This window comes from Anas acuta, chromosome W (genome assembly GCF_963932015.1).
Source record: "Anas acuta chromosome W, bAnaAcu1.1, whole genome shotgun sequence".
In the NCBI taxonomy this organism is placed as follows: domain Eukaryota; kingdom Metazoa; phylum Chordata; class Aves; order Anseriformes; family Anatidae; genus Anas; species Anas acuta.
The window spans coordinates 29,795,561-29,812,156 of record NC_089016.1 but is presented as its reverse complement, the minus strand read 5'-3'; the positions used below and the strand labels follow the sequence as shown (position 1 = coordinate 29,812,156).

Sequence of the window (16,596 nt, the reverse complement as noted above, 5' to 3'; positions counted from 1 at the left end):
ACATTTCTTGTGATTCAACACGTAATGCTCACAGCGTTTTAGGGTGGAGGCTTTTGTTTTGTTTTGTTTTTCCTTTTTTTTTTTTTTTTTTTTTCTTTCTTTCTTTAGCATGCTGTGCTGCATGATGTTACAGTCTGAGGGAAAATGAAGGAACTGGTGAATGGACCAGAGATCCAGAGCTCCCAAAATAGCTTGACAACAACAACATATTTGTGCTGATTTTTCTTAACCAACACAGTTGCTAATGTTAGCATAAAAACAATTTTCTTAACATCTTTCATGAACTCTGACATGCTCCCTTGGAGTCTCTACTACTGACTCTGAGCCTCGGTTGGAAAATTTTGGGGGCTGAGATAAATGTTCAGGAGGCAGAAGAAGCCAGTGGCTGGACAGGATGGGGACTTCCCAGCCTTGGCAGAGGCAGTGCAGAAGCTTTGTTGCCTTTTGAGTGGTGCAGTGTGATAAGCTGAACTCCATCGTTTCTATCTTACCCTTGAGGGAAATACGTATTTTTCCTACTAAATACCACCAATGCTGTAACAAGTTCATCATAGGAATCAGGAGCACTTGCACCAACACTGTAACGAGACTTTCCCTAGCCCCAAACACACCAGCTTCTCCAGTCCTTGCTCCGATTGTTTGCCAGTGGGTTTGGCCGTTCATCACACAGAGAGCGCTGAGCCAGGACATCACCGTCTTTGGCACTCCACGGCCAGTGGCATAGGACAGACCTGCCCAAGGGACGGCCTGCGGTGGCCCAGTGCTGGGACTGGAGGCAGCAGCGCTGGCCATGCCTGCGCGCCTCTGCCAAGGCTGGGCGGTGGGCATGTGGCTGCTGCCCTGCTCTGAACCTGAATGGAAGAGGTGGAACAGGCGCACACTGCTGGGCCACAGCTCCAGTTGGTGGTGGATACGTAGGAAGAGGTCCTAGTGAAATTCCCAGCTTGCTGAAGAGCAGAAGGGATTGACTGGGAATGCACATAGCAAGTGGGAGGATACAGCCCCCCACACACCCCACCACCCTACCCACCCCCGGACAGGCACTGCCCCTACTGAAATCTGAAATTCCTGCCTTTTTACTGGATGAATTGAGTGAATCAGCCAAATGCTAACCCCCGACCTGACACTAACCCTTTGTTCTGCCTGCCTAAATGCTCCCTGAAGCCTTAATTAGTATTTCCATTCTAATTTGCTTGGAGAGTTGATGCACAATGCTAAGTACCTTTGTGTTCAACCAAAAGAGTGGCTGCAAAACACTGGAAGCTAAATGATCCCTTTCCTACCTCACAGAGAGGCTCTATGAGGTTTTATTCATTACTGTTAAGTCCTCAGAGGGAAGCAGATGTAGCAAAGAGGTGTACTAATGTCATCATTATAATTGACTGTCAGTGTCACAACATTAATTAAAAGCAAACAATTCACATGTCAGAACTCAAGTAAAAATATGTTTAAATATCTTCTGTATAGTTTACAAGAGTAAATTATTCTCCTAGCCATGCAAAATGAGTTTTTTTTACCATTCCATTTGTGCCTCACGTTGCTCTAGGAAGTATTGTTCACTGCCTGGTCTCATGAAATCATCTTCCCCAGGAAGACCTGGCAGGGCTCTGGGGCTCTGTTTGCATGCTGCTCAGCCTCTCATCCAGCAGACAGAGTGAAACCTTCACCCACGCAGCTGCTGGTAGGGGACAGGGGACCAGCCACACTCCAACTCAGTAAAAACATATTTCATTAATAAGCCACTTTGCTTCCAATGTGCCTGCATTTTGGACACTGTTTGAGCACTACTTGCTTTTGCTTTTCCCTCTGTAAGCAAGCGTGACTCCTGAGGGCTGGAGCAAAGATGAGACCAGCACGCACAGGACCGTGACAAACTTGTATTGTGTGGTTTCAACAGCGGAGGAGCCATAACTTTTGAAAAGGGTCAGGCCAAATGAAACATGAAAACTTGCTTTGCCTAAGATCAAGCTAATACCAAACAGGTTGGTCTTTACCAGGAAAACTCCCCTTGGACAAGATCAACTTCCAAGCAGTAGAGTCACAACAGGAACAGGCAGAAACTGTTTTGAGTAGTGTTTGGAAATGGGATTGGATTTCCATCTACCCTGGAAAGAGAGAGAAGTACCTAACAGGCCTTTTTCATTACTAATCCCTATGAATCTTGATGAATCTTGAATTACTCAGAAGATACAGACTGAAAATTCCCAGACTCTGTGGGACTAGGTAAGAAATACAGGTGATCAACGTCATGAAATTAGTTGTCCTGCTAAACCTTTTATTTCCTTTATTTTTTAAAAAATCATTATTATTATTTAGGTCTTTTTTATTGTTTGTTTGTTTAAAGAAGCAACATTTCTCTAAGGAACTCCTAGCCCCTTATCTAGCTGAGAGGATTTCTGTCTGTCATAAGGAGACAGTCAGAAGAGTGGACTGCTGGCCTGGAGGAAAAAGCTCTACTTTCCCGGTGTACCCAAGTGGGTAGAAACTCTGACACAGAAGAAAAATGCCTCGAGTTTATCAGGCAGTTCAAAACCTACCTTCCATTGAACCTTTCGCAAGATTACTTAAAGTAGAGTTAAATCCTTCTTCCACTTAGAAAGGATTGAACAGAGCCCACTGCCAAGAAGCTGAACTCCACTCAACTGCCCAGGCAAAAAGAAATCCCACGTGCCCACTTGGTGCCAATTACAAGGAGCAGGCAGCGTGGGACCTTACACCACACGTCTGACCCAGGAAGAGGCCTGTGACCACTGAATGGTTTCACATAGTCCCCAACAACTTTCAGATGGCTCGAGCACTCCTGGCTTGTCAGTGACTTTTGCTTCTCACAGTGACAATGACATAAGTTACTGGTTCACAGCATCCCGTGGAGGTGCAGCACTATGATGTGGTAAAACAAACAGAAGTATTAATAATGGCTGTGAAAATTTAACTTTTATTATCTGTTCACTGTGTACAAAACACCATTCTGCATAGTGATAACTCATTTGTTGTACAGTTGACAGTGCACATCAACAAACAAGTGTTAAAGAGGTATACACTTAATGAGAAGGGCAGTGATGGCCAGTGTACATTACACACTAAGATCCTGCATTGCCAGCTGTTTTAGGATGGAGTGCCTCATAACCACTCAATGGGTGAGTCATATAAATGGGATAAGCATTTACCAATGAATCAATTTAAGAATGAGGATGAAGAGACAAAGCAGAATTAACGTATCTGATACACAATTTCCAGAATGATTAAGAAGGTTTACAGAGGTGGCTGAGAAGGATCCGTATTTTTTCAAACACTTCAATCTTTAAAATTGTTAAAATTTAATGATAAATAACAGAATCTCACAAATCTTTAGGGGCAAAATGCTCCACATTTATTTACATATGAAATGTGTTTAATACAGTTGTAATGGACATAGTGTATAGTAACATCTGACAGCAGCAAGACTTTTAAGGAACCAAACAATTACTACCATATATCATGCAGCTATCTATATATACATGATTTGTTTTAAAAAAAAGTACAAAAATTTTTATAGGGATACATACAAGGTATAAAATGCAAAAACAAACCAAAAATATAACTCTCACAGAGACCAATATATGAAAGGGACAGTATGGTACCTCTTTGTACTTTGTGAAAGCATAACTAGTGATATTAGATACACTTTTGAAATGGCTGAACTAGCATCGTAAGATCTGTGCTAAAGTTGAAAGCCCCAGTAATACTTACATAGGCTGGTGTGTTAGCTTCTTGACAATTGTGGCTGTATGTAACACTGAGCACCAGAACATTTGGCATTAGCATACAGAGCTGGGAAACACCAACCCCTGCAGCAAGGGTTAACTATTTTCTTTTGATAACCAGAAATTAAGGAAAATACATAATGCTGTGTACTCGCTTCTATATGTTTAATAAATTACATGACAAAAAACATCATAATTATAAACCTATTCCTCTAATTACACCTTATTTATTTAATCCAGAGCAGCCCAGCCCTTTTATAACTATTTTAGCTTTGATCACAAGCACCTGATGGTCTAAAAATTACTTCATGATACATATATAGTTGTGCAATTATACTTTTCAGAAGTACTTTATCATTCTAGGGGGTCTGCACCTGTTTTGGTGTTGACACCTAAAACCAGCACTGCACTTTACACACGCAGTGATAATTTTTTTTCTTTTTCTTTTTTTTTTTTTTTTTCTTTTTTTTTTTTTCTTTTTTTCTTTCCTTTGTAGAGAGAAGGTTTAAAAGCTTCCTTACGCATTTAGAAACACTAGTCCTGTAGAATTTAAAATCTCTCCTTGGCTTGTTTTCTTTCTTCATTTTTTCCCCTCCAAGCACTGCCTTCTGATGCACTCCCATTAGCTAAACTTTCTTTCAGAAGCATTCATTTAAGAAACCCGAGAAACTGCCCCAGCATTAAGAACTCTGTTTTAGAGAAACTTACTACAAAAAACAGAAACAAAACAAAAAACAATTTTCCACTAGATACCAATACAAACACGTAACAAAGAGTATAAAAGTTATTAGTTTAAATATATACAAACTCTTTTCAACTCAAATACTGCTTCAATGGTTTTGAGGGTATAGACAATGAGGTGAAGGGGACATTTTTATGCAGAATATATTGCAACAGCCTGAACAGTACTGTTAACACTATTATACCTTGAACTTTCTGTAACAAAAATGTCATTAGTATTCCAATGTGGAGAGAAATTTCTGTGTCCCAAATAATCTGATCATTTTTCTGCTGAACTCATTCTTTTTGACTTAATGAAGGCCATGCCATGTGTTCTCATGTGAGTATTTAAGGCCGCTTCAGTTTCAAAAGTCTTTGCACACACTTTGCATCTTCTGTCTGATACCGTATTGTCAGATGACTCGTCCTCATGATTGGGCTTGTTTTCTTGCTGATTATCTTCCCCAGACCCATTTTGTTTTGATACTGGCTGAGGCTCCTTCAGCTTATGTACAATGAAGAGATGTCTGGAGAGAGACACATGAGATGTGTAGCAGAGTCCGCACTCCCTGCATTGGTATGAAGAGCCATCAGATTTATGCTGAGGAATATGTTCATGAAACTGGAGAAGATTTTCTGTTGTAAAGCCACAGACAGCACACTTGTGAACCTTAAAAACATTTATTTTTAGCTTCTTCAGTGGTTGTGTGATTGCACCTCGTGGAGGCCTGAATTCCAGTATAGGTTCTTCCAATTTACGCTTTGGACTAGGAACCTAAAAAAAGCCATAAACAGCATTTTGTGTAAGCATAAATATGCAGTGACTTCCATGACTGTGACTGCAAACTGCAAAAACTTTCCAGTGGTAGATTCCTGTACAACTTTGAAAAATACGGTATTTGAAATAATACTTGCAAATATATGTTGCACATGTTAGAAAAGTAAGGGTTTTCTTTACTATACATTTCACGTAGATTTTGTCAGCTCTGATAAAGCAACAGTATCTAATGCACTGTGCTAACATGATTAAATATTTGCCAGTGTAACTGCATCCAAGTACACTGTGACTACAGTTGTGCATAGAGTATCAGTCTAAGAACTTTTTAGCACCACCTTCTGAAACTGTATTTTAATTGCACTTAATATTTCATAACTGAAATTTGACAGGATGGATTATCTACTGGCTGTTAGTAGCCAAAAGAACACAATGGCAAAGGATGAACTAATATTGCAAGGTTTTGTTTTTTTAAAACTATTTAAACATATCTTTTTTTTTTAATTCTTGTTGTTACTTTTCTGACATGAGTATTTCTTTACAATCCTCTACATCCTACGTAGCTTGGATACACTCCATGATATTTCAGAAGACAATGTATATAGTTGCCACATTTTTAACACTTAAATAAAAAGGCAGTATGTTGGGCTGAAAAAGAGTCATGTAAAAGACAAGAGTAAATTTTAAAAAACATGCACGTTTGTGTATCTACTATCAGCTCTGGTTGTGCTATCACATGTGAAATTCTTCATCATACAGAGCCCCTAACACTTAAAAAAATATATATATATAAAGCTGTTAAACTCTGCACGTAACAAGTCTTTTGACAGTGCTGTCTCCTTATTTTTGCTTTCCTCCTAACACTCATCAACAGACTGAAAGCAGTTTCACTCTAAAATTTCTGTCAAATAAGCTCAAGGCTGGGTACCTGGAATAAGCTCATAATGCTTCTATGCAACCTTTAGTTTTTCTACAGCTATGAGAGGACTTAGTTGCAGAAGTTTTGAAAGGTGATCATGAAACAAACCACCAAAAGTAGAGTTACATTCTCTATGATTTAGTGATTAAATTAGACTGAAAGTCTTTCAAAAAACATGTTATAGCTCAAGCATGATAGAATTTGTTGCAGTAACCGTTGAGACATTTTGGGGGCTCTACTTCACAGATCAAAATCTTATGGGATCAAAATATCTGCATCTATTTAAAGATCCTGAATGTATACTCACAAAAAAATCTCACTTTCAGTGAAATCTAAGAAATTACCTTTGTATCTTCTTTTACTTCCCTTTCTTCCATATTGGTCGATTCAGTCATTTCTTTTACATCAGGGTCTTTAATGCCATGCATCAACTGAATATGTTTTTCCAACATCAACCGCTTGGTAAAAGTACGCCTTGAATCTGGGCAGTGTCTATACAAACACAAAGCAGACATGCAGAGATTCAAATGTCATGTTTAAAAAAAAGATGTAATATTCTGAAGAATGCGAACAGAACTAGTAAATAAATCCAGACAACAGGACAATCTATTAAAGATAGTGACAATACTTTTCCAATCAATCATATAGGTAAGTATTATAAGAAAAGGAGAACAACTACAAAATAAAACTGCAAATGTTTGAGCAACTCGTATTCACAGAAAATGAGAAAGAATTCTCTGAAGATAATATCCAAAATGGTAGGAAGCATGGGTCAGAATAAAACTTGTGAGCATATCATCCTTACCATAACATCGAATTTAGCTCCACAGTATGCAAATACAAATATATGTATACATACACATAAAGATAGAGCAGAAAGTTTCTTATTATATGTTTTATCTGATTGACATGGATCTTTTTATTACATTATGTGTCCTCTCTCCAGCCACTTAAATATCACTGAGGACTTTTTGACATTACACAGTTTTATGCATGAGAAAAATACTACTAATATTGACTTTTGCAGATTAGAAGAGTGGTTTGTATATTTCAGAGACTACTAAAAACCAAATTCACCACTGTAAAACTATCAGCCACGGAAACTCTCAGCTCAGTAGAACTCCTGACTTGCTTGCTAAAGCTCCTGAAAAGCTGCAGACTTTACGTACATGTGTTCTGAGTAGTTTGTTATGTTTCATGCAGGCAGAACAGCTCAAATAGTTTGGACTGTTTTTAAATATTTACATATTTAATATAGTATTTAATATATTAAATTATATTTAATATAATGCAATTAAAATGTATTTAAATAAATTATTCATTTGAATGAACAAGACACTTGCTTTTATACAGTTAAGAAGATAAATTAACAATGTTTTTGTTGGTTTATAGTCTGTCTCTGATATGTTTAAAAAATAAATAGAACTTACGAGCATGTATAAACCTTCCTAATGCCTTTGTGCTTGATACGATTGTGACGACATAAACTGTGGGACGAACTGAAAGATTTGTCACATTGTCGACAAGGGTGTTTCTTCATTTGCTTTAAAAGAAGAAAAATGCATTAACTAAATAAAGCTAAGTAAAAGTAGTGCATGCATTAAATCCTTTAACAATAGGAAAGAAACATACTTACTAGTATCTGGCACTGTATCTTCAACTATACACCATTCCTACAGCAACACTGTAGGAGTCAGAGGAATTAAAGCTCTTTCAAAGCAATGTGGCCAGCATGAATTACACATGCACCTACCAAAATTGTAAACTGGTACCACAAACTGTGGGTGAAGTGAAGTTCTTCCATCAAAGAAGCACAGAAAATCGGTGGATTATTTCTGGACCAGTAAAGGTAGCATGGTCAAAGACCTGCTTTCACTATAAAGTAATCTCACCCTTCCCATCACCAAATTGCTTCTGCAGCTGCTGATAGGGAGAGATTACCAATCACCCACAAGAAAAGAGGCGAAGGGCACATACTAAATAGTGACCATAGCAAAACATCACGAATACTGATGTGATAATAGGGCTCAAAAAAGTCATGAGGAGAGATGGTCTGATGTCAGCTTGAGGAACATTTACTTGGGGAGTTCTATGGATCCTATATTACTATTAGTTTAGTGTAAGGAGAAAGAAAAGTTAAAAATGATGGAGTGGTCTCCACCCATGTCATTGCAGCTGAACGCAGCCATAGGAGCTATAGTATCTGAAGAAATAACATCTCCAAAACTGTCAGCTATAAAAGATCCAAGAACGAATGACATGGTCCTATCCTCTAAATTTACTAGCACATCGTCAATCCTAGAACTCAGTCCAAATGGCCTGTCTTACCAGCCCAAGTAGTTGTAGCAAGGAAACTGAAATATTCCCAAACAAATTAATTAAATGCATTAATCAGTACATTCTGCAGTATGGTTTTGCAGTATGCTTTTGACTGCAGTACTCTGAGAAGAATTTACGGATGCTTAAAGCAGAATGTGAAGGCATATTAAGGATTCAATCAAAAAATAGCCCTGGACTATACTGTACAAACTGTAATTAATTGAACAAGCATTATCTATATGGTACTAATATTTTTTTACTTGCCTTCTGTCACTCTGAGGTAGATTTGATTAGACTGGATGTGATTCTCCAGCTCATTCAGAAGTGACAATATTATGGGGAGGTGTGTTGCTTCGTGTTGTTTTAAAGAATTGTATCAGTGTAAAATGTAAGTGTATCTGAGCTTGAACCTACTTCTGTTTGCCACTAAAAGCATTGATGAGTTAGTATTTGCACTAATGGGCAAAACGTTTCACATGCTGCTAAAGGGACTGATTTTGAAAGAAAACTAAACTATGATTGTATGAGTGTTACAGGATCAGGAGTAAGTAATTGGTTCATAGTCATACTACAGGGACTGTAACATATTTTACGGAGTTTCTTTATAGACGCTCCGTAGCATAAGTGTCACAAATATACTTGCTAGGCTTGAAACTGAAGCAATTAACACTAATTCCTTAGAACTTCAATAGACAGAAATGCAAAAATGGGCTTCTAAAGCAACAGGAGAAACCAAACAGAGATGTTTGTCCAACTTTCACGCCCTCAAACTGTAAAAGGAGAACCAGGTAAAAGAAAATGTAGTTCTGTGAATCATAATCATTTGTTTTTGTGTGTTTTGTTCCAAGGGTGACTGGAAATGTAGCTATGCAGCCTGAATACGGCATTCTTTACAGCAGGAAGGCAATATCTCTCAGACGTGGCTGAAAGAACAGAGTGGGAGTTACCGAAGGCAAGGATGAGCATGAAAATGGTCTTTCAGTCAGGCTTGGGAGCTATTTGCTTGAAGTTGTCATAAGAAAATTAGAGATGACACTCAGCAGTCTGGCATTTTCAGCCTTTCTATAAAATGTTTAGAAACAGAATAAAACAATTTGCACAACACAGCTTCAGAGATAAGCACTGAAATTTGAAGAGACACAGAAACCTCTGAAAATGTGCTATCATTTATTGTAGCATATCAGCATCCTGAAAACTACAGATTTTTCCACTCTGGATGATTCTTCATCACTTAGACAAAATAAATCTGCTGTCCCTTCCAGCCCTGCTCTCTCTCTTCAGTGCAGCACAGTACTTTAGTTTAATTCCTTGCTTCTCTGTTGAGGGAAGAATCAGGCCATTGCTCCTGGCACACAGCAAAGGCCAGGACTGGACAGCAGACGACCGCGGTGCTGCAGCATCGGGCTGCACCTTGCCCTGGCCGGTCCCACCCACAGCTACGCAGGGTCCAGCAGAGGACCCCGGCAGAGCGCCCAGCCCGCTGGGGGGTGAGGACCTGCACTGCTCCCGGCACCACCGCTCCTGGCTGTTCATGACACTGGGTTAATGCTGCCCTGCTACTCCTTGCTCCTTTGTCCAGACTCTGTGGAACTGGCCTTTAATTCCTACAGGCCTGGTTTTCCTTCAGCTCCATGCTCTCCTTGCCCTGAATCCTGCCTACAAGCCCAGCTCCCTAGCATCTTTTCCTCCCATGCAGCCCCTGCTCATTTTTGATGTTTGGGTCAGTGTAATCTTCAGCTTTTGTGTTTCCCAGTCTTGGCTCACTTTGACTTTGATAACCGCCTTCTGGTTTCAACCCTTGCTCTCGGTGGGTACAACAGTTTTAGTACCATCAGGAGAGCTAATGTAGGCAAGGCAACAGGGGACACAGACACTACTGCAGCAAAACAACAACAACAAAAAACAACAAACCAAACCAATAAAGGAACCGAAATTTACTTTTCCCCTTTTGGTTCTGTGCTTGACAATTAGCACTTTGACCTCGCTTCTGTAAATACTCATGCACTTGAGTAACCTCATACAAATCATAAGTGCTACATATACGAATCACTCACTACTTATGTGTTTGTACAGGCAGTAGCACAGGGTCTGATTCAAACTGAATCAACCCAAAGAATCTCACTGACTTCACCGAACTTGGTAGCCAAATCCACAATGTGATACTATGTGGAAGAATGAAGTCTGAACTGAAAATGGAAAATTCATCTTAAATAACAAAACTTTTTGCTTTTTTGCTTTACTCTAGCTTGCAGCACTGCAATGTATGAAGATGGACTCCTCAAACTGCACTGTGAAGTTATGTTTTTCACTATTCTTTTCCTTTTTAAGCTAAATTTAAAAAGCCAGTTTTGTTGCTCTCTTCCCTTGAAGCAGTAGCAGAAGAAAGTTGTTCAGTTTCACCACTGTCCGCCTGCCAGTCCTTTTAATTTAAGTGGAAAAGTTATAGAATGCATCAAGGACATCAACCTGTCTTTCTGCTGACTTGAGACTACAGCATTTCCATATTTCACTTTCAGTCAGTTTTAAGTAAGCTATCTCACATCTAGCTGCCTTGAATAAAAAATGTCACCTTGCTCAACTCTGCTGACTTGTTGCCTGAGCCCGCACGTGTAAGATTAGAGCAGTAATTTGATGTTACAGTGAGTCTAGCTTTAAAATGAAATGCTGTTTGGTGATCATTGGACCAGCAAATTGAGATTCCATTCCCTAAGTTTAACAGCTAATGAATTTTCAAGACAGAAGGAACTGTGAAATCACAAAGGAAAAAATAATCTGGATCAGATTAGAAGACTTGGATGAAATAGTGGAACATCTTTCATTCTTTCCATCTTCAAGAAATGTTGGTATTGGATGAACAAGCCTACAATTAACTAAGCATGTGTAGATTTTCTCTAAAGAACTATGTAGAAAATGACAAAAACCAAGAAGCAAAAGAGAGAAAGATGACATACATGTAAGAACAGAGGAAAATAATGATGGAACTTAAAGGAATTAATTACAAAACCACAACAACTTTTTTTTAAAAAAAGAAGACAATATTTCAGGTTTAACTCACTTTTTGTAAATAGGTATTATTCATTTACCTTTCCATGTTCTTTCCTCATGTGGGAAATGTAAACATCCCTCTGAGTGAAGAACCTATCACATTCCCAACATGTCCAGCCACGACTAGTGACTTTTTTAGGCTCTCCCTTCTTTATAGGAGAAGGAGATTTCTTCTCTAACTTTTCTGTTCCGTTGACAGATTTTGTGTCCTCTTTGTTGTGACTGGTTGAGTTCTGATTTGTAGGTTTCGTACTGAGAGGCAAATTTATCCCCAGGTTTGGTGGCCCTTCCACACTTTTCAAAGTTCCATGCATTGACTACAATAAAATAAAAAAAATATATATAAGCAAACAACTAACACAGATGTGTACAATTGTACTGATAAAATGCAGAAGACCTACTGAAACATGAGTCTCCATTTACTTCTTTGTCATACTTCATCAGATCACATTTTTAACTTAAAGAAACAATGATTAAATATAGACAATGTTTCTGCCTATAGACATAGGCAGAAACTAGCCAACAACATTGACACCAGCCATAGCTAAAGCAGTAATTTTCATTCAGTGGCTGGATATTTTCACAAAAAATGAGACTATGTAGGTTAAGTATAAATTGCTGTTGAATAAGGAGAAAAAAAGGGCTCAAGAAGTACATTAGGTTAAGTTCAGTTTCTTGCTTTACTTACCTAATGTAGTTTATTGAACATCCTCATTTCAAACTGTGTGTCTAAAGAGAGATTTCCAAGAAGGCAGGGTTTTTACTGACAAGTTTTGACTTGGAGCATCGGTAAATAAGACAAGAAAAGGTAACTCTGGAAAGATCAGGCAATTATGTTTTTTAGGATATATTAATGTTTTATGTTAAGTCTGTGCTAAGCCCCGTCTTACTGCATGCTCAGGTTATAACTGCTTAGGGCTACACACTGCTATCGGTTTTTGGAATCAAAGGTGCTCAGGGCTGGCGGGGACAGCTAAGTGCCTAACAAGCTGCTCAGCACCCTGCAGCTCTTAGGTAGTGATCCTTCCTCACTGATGTATTTCTAGCCTTTAAGATTAGGTAATTGATTAGTATGATGGGAAAACTTCTTCACCTCCCCTGTTTATGGAGCCAGTGTCGCATGGTGGCGTGATACCTCAGCCCACAGAGAAGACGATTGTTTCAGGAAGACCTGGACCTCAGCTGTGTGTCTGTTTCATATATGACCATGGACTCAACAGGAATGAATCAGCAGAGTTCTGGGCCAACAAAGATGAGTGCAAACCAGGCTTAACGTGTTGTTGAACATGGATCCACTGTCAAGGTCTCTTTCACATCCAAAAGACTTGCCCTTTACATTGACAGCATTCTAATCATCTCATATATTGATCTGCATTATAGCTATTGTGGACAATGTGTCTGGCCACCCTAAACATGCAGGTAACTTCAGAAACAAAAAGCATCTAATATATTCTTGATTTGGACAATGTAAGTATACCAATCTGCTTCTCCAGTATAACACTATAGTACCAAGTTCTTTGTGAATCGTGTGGCTTTTGGGACTACCTGCAGGTTGCACTGCAAATATCAACCTGATCTGTAGAACATGTTCTATTTGAATAGTCGACTGGAAAAGAAAGCCAGTACTTTTAAAAGCTAAGACATTATTAAAAAGCAAAGTGCACAGGATTGACTGACAGCTTCTAAGAACAAATTAAAATTGTGTAGTAAAGGAAGAAGTTTCTTGGGGTATCCCACTGCACTAGGAGATGAAGTACAAGCATTGAGTGCGGGGAAGGAGGGTCCTCTAGTTTCAGGCAACTGGAGATCGATCTGGAGATTCCATCCCATCTTAACTTATCAGCATGTAAGGCATTAGTGCTCAACTTTCGTTATGTCTTTTAAATGTAATATCTGAAATTTAGTTTCTTAAAAATAATCCCAAAGCATTAAAGCGTAACCTGAAGTCACAGTGACAGTATATACCACCACTAGACTTAAGTGTTATACCTCCAGTCCAGACCTTCACTACCTGTTATCACTGGCTGTTCCTTTTTTTTTTTTTTTTTTTTTTTTTTGCCATTAGAGGAAAATAAGACATACATTTTGCCAACAAGATACCTTCCCATCTGCAGGAATTACTCTAGGTTATTTTTGTAGCTTTAAATAACCTCCTTCTGAGCCTCTTTCTAACCCTTTCTGTTCTATTTTCATCCAAGTCTTCTCTGCCTTGCTGCTTTATGTCTAGCCATATCAAACAATTATGATTGTTGCAGCTGGGATGAGCTCTGCCCTTGTTGAGCACTCTTCCTCTCCCTGTGTCCTTTTCTGCTTTTATCTATACCCTGTTACTGTCTTTTTCTTTCCCCCTAGAGTCAAGTCCAATTTACTTTTCTGCTGTTGTTCCTAATACCATACACACATCCTAAATGTAAAAGCACTAGCAATTGTGAACAAAAGCTGTAATGCTGTTACTGAAATCCTGTGTTCTAATTCACTAGTTTTGTTCTCAGAATTGTCTGCATCATTTGTAGTGAAACATGCTAAGAATATACTGGACAAAAGTACGAATATTGGCATGGAAAACTATAGCCAAAAATGTAGAAAAGTATCCAAAACATAGGTAACTAAGTGTAACTTTATGAGAGATGCTGAGCAACCCTAACGCATAAGAATAGTTCCTATCTCTAACTACAGTAACATCATGTCCCAAAGTGGTTTTCAGGTCTTAAAGAAATACGTATGTAACATCACTCCCACAAAAATACCTGATTCAAGAAAAACTAATTATGTACATAAGACATACACTCCAAGGTATGGAATTTGCCTAACTAGTTAGAAAAGAAGCGATATATGTAGATTGAAGGAATTAGAAAATATGACTTTGCATTGCTGCATTAGAGGACCATTTAAGGTATCTGACATAAGTCTAAGATGATTCTTACTGTTTATTTATACTGTTTATTTATAAAGTAGTTCAGAAACAAAGAAAATATATTGTCCTTGCATTTCTGAACATCTTGGGACATTTCCCTATCTCCAACTCATGTTTAAAACTGGCTTTAAAACCAGCTGTTTTTGCAAGAATTCTGATCTTGTTTTCAATGCAACTTTAGTGATTTCTAAGGTTATAAGTACCATAGTTGAGGCTAAAATGCAAACTGATAGTTTTAGCAGGCAAGAAAGATATCTGATTTTTCACTACTCTGTATATAAATTTTACTATTTAAATCGCTTCAACAGTTGCCAGGCACCAGATTATGATAATAATGTATAAGAAATTTCAGCACTGCTAACAGACTTGGTGTATTTAAAACAAGGTAACAGAGTACTTAAAGTGTATAGCTAGCAAGTCAGAGCCAGGGGACTGCTGATTCTTAATAACATGATTGGCAAGGATGGCAGTAAGTCTTTTCTAGTCAAATTCTTCGAGCAATTATAAGGATATTGATGAAAAAATCCACTTCATTTTTTTTTTTTTTTTAAGTGTGCATGTGTTCATGGGCACGCACACACACACACACACACACACACACCACACACAAAATTTCTACATTTGAGAAACGTACAGGTTCCCCCCAGTTAGTTCTGAATATTAAAGGTTTCATTTTGTGACGTGCTCAGCATTCTCAACTACTAACAACAGGAATAATACTTTAAATACTGTAAATAAGGCTCAACAGTTATTAGGATTGGATCAATGTACTCCAATATTATTATTATACATTATTATCTCCTCATTTAATTTTCATAAAATGACATATTGAATGCAATGTACTAAGATATTCTTAGCATATCAAAATCAACAATCATGTAGAAGTAGTAAGTGGTTACATCACAGATGCTGAAAACCATATGAAATATAAGACTAACATCTGAAAACAATAGTCACAATTTAATCTTTTGGAATTATTAACATCTCTTTCTTCCAGCAGCTTTCTTGTTATTTTGAGCCTTTTTTACAGCATTTTCTCAAAACACATATTGCATGATAAATAGTATCTAAAAATAAAACAAGAGACGCCTACACACCTTGATATGATCCATCATAAGCTGTTTCTGTGCATACAGAAGAGAGCAGTCCGGACACTTGAAAACAGACACCTTCTGGTTTTCAATATGCTGATCAAAGTGGCGATAGAGCAAAGGTTGTAGAGTAAACACAGTGTCACACATAGAGCATTTATATATTATTCTAAAAACAGAAGTACAATAAACAGTGTCAGTCATGTTTATGATCTATCAGCAAGAATCATGATGTTAACTTTTTTCTCAGCAGATACAAGATCTGACACGTTTAAGCAATTATTTTGCACTGCCTGAAAAAAGGTAAAATGAAACTAATTCAGAACATCTTCCAAAATCAAAATAAAGGAGTGGTAGAAAAAGCAGAAAAATAGAAAAAAAATGACTAAGCCAGAAAACAATAGCATATGCTAGTTGCATATATAACACCAACATCTGCTTACAGTACTCTGAAGTAACAGGTCTTCAGCTCCTGAACCCATGTTGTAACTGAATACACCTGTTTCAGGTTGCAAAGGCAATGTATTTTAAGGGAGTTACTGATTTGATCATAATCAGTAATACACTTCAAGATGCACTTATTTTTTGTCAATGTATATGGCTTTCAACCACTTGAATGACAAATCTAGACTCTGTTAATGTCCTGAAACTGAGACTTCACAGGGTGATATTTCCCTGTTTTGCAATTACAGGCCTTTAAGAATCTGTCTATCACAGCAATGTAGAGATACCACCAAAACCGCAACTTCCTCTCTCAAAGCATATGCATTTTTTAACTTGGAAAATGAATGAAAGGAAATGACATGTGAAAGAAAAGGAATACAGAAATTTGCCATAGATCATCAGATGAGAGATAAATCAAATCCATTATCCATCTGTAGTGGTACTTCAGAGAAACTTCAGATAAGATAAAGGAAACTCAAGCACAAGTGCTGAGTACCAAGACAGGCACTTCCTCTGTGAAAGCAGTCTTCCTAATCCCATCACTTAGAGGTAGATCTCTGTCCTAAAAAATGGATTTCCATTAAAAAACAATCAAACAAACAAAACCCCTGCTTGTTAGCATGCTA

The 16,596-nt window shown here is 38.0% G+C and overlaps 1 protein-coding gene across 11 annotated transcripts in view; it reads right to left on the bottom strand.

The window, feature by feature from the left end:
* Window positions 1-3,347: 3,347 nt before the first annotated feature.
* Window positions 3,348-16,596, bottom strand: part of ZNF532 (zinc finger protein 532) — a 45,781-nt gene continuing 32,532 nt past the window's right edge. For all 11 annotated transcript variants that reach the window (XM_068665791.1, XM_068665780.1, XM_068665784.1 and 8 more), the window contains 5 exons: window positions 15,533-15,695; window positions 11,560-11,838; window positions 7,588-7,700; window positions 6,502-6,649; window positions 3,348-5,238 (listed from right to left, as the gene is read on the bottom strand). In XM_068665791.1, the coding sequence (XP_068521892.1) occupies window positions 4,744-5,238; window positions 6,502-6,649; window positions 7,588-7,700; window positions 11,560-11,838; window positions 15,533-15,695 (1,198 nt within the window). In that variant the 3' untranslated portion in view covers window positions 3,348-4,743. The remainder of the gene's footprint in view (window positions 5,239-6,501; window positions 6,650-7,587; window positions 7,701-11,559; window positions 11,839-15,532; window positions 15,696-16,596) is intronic.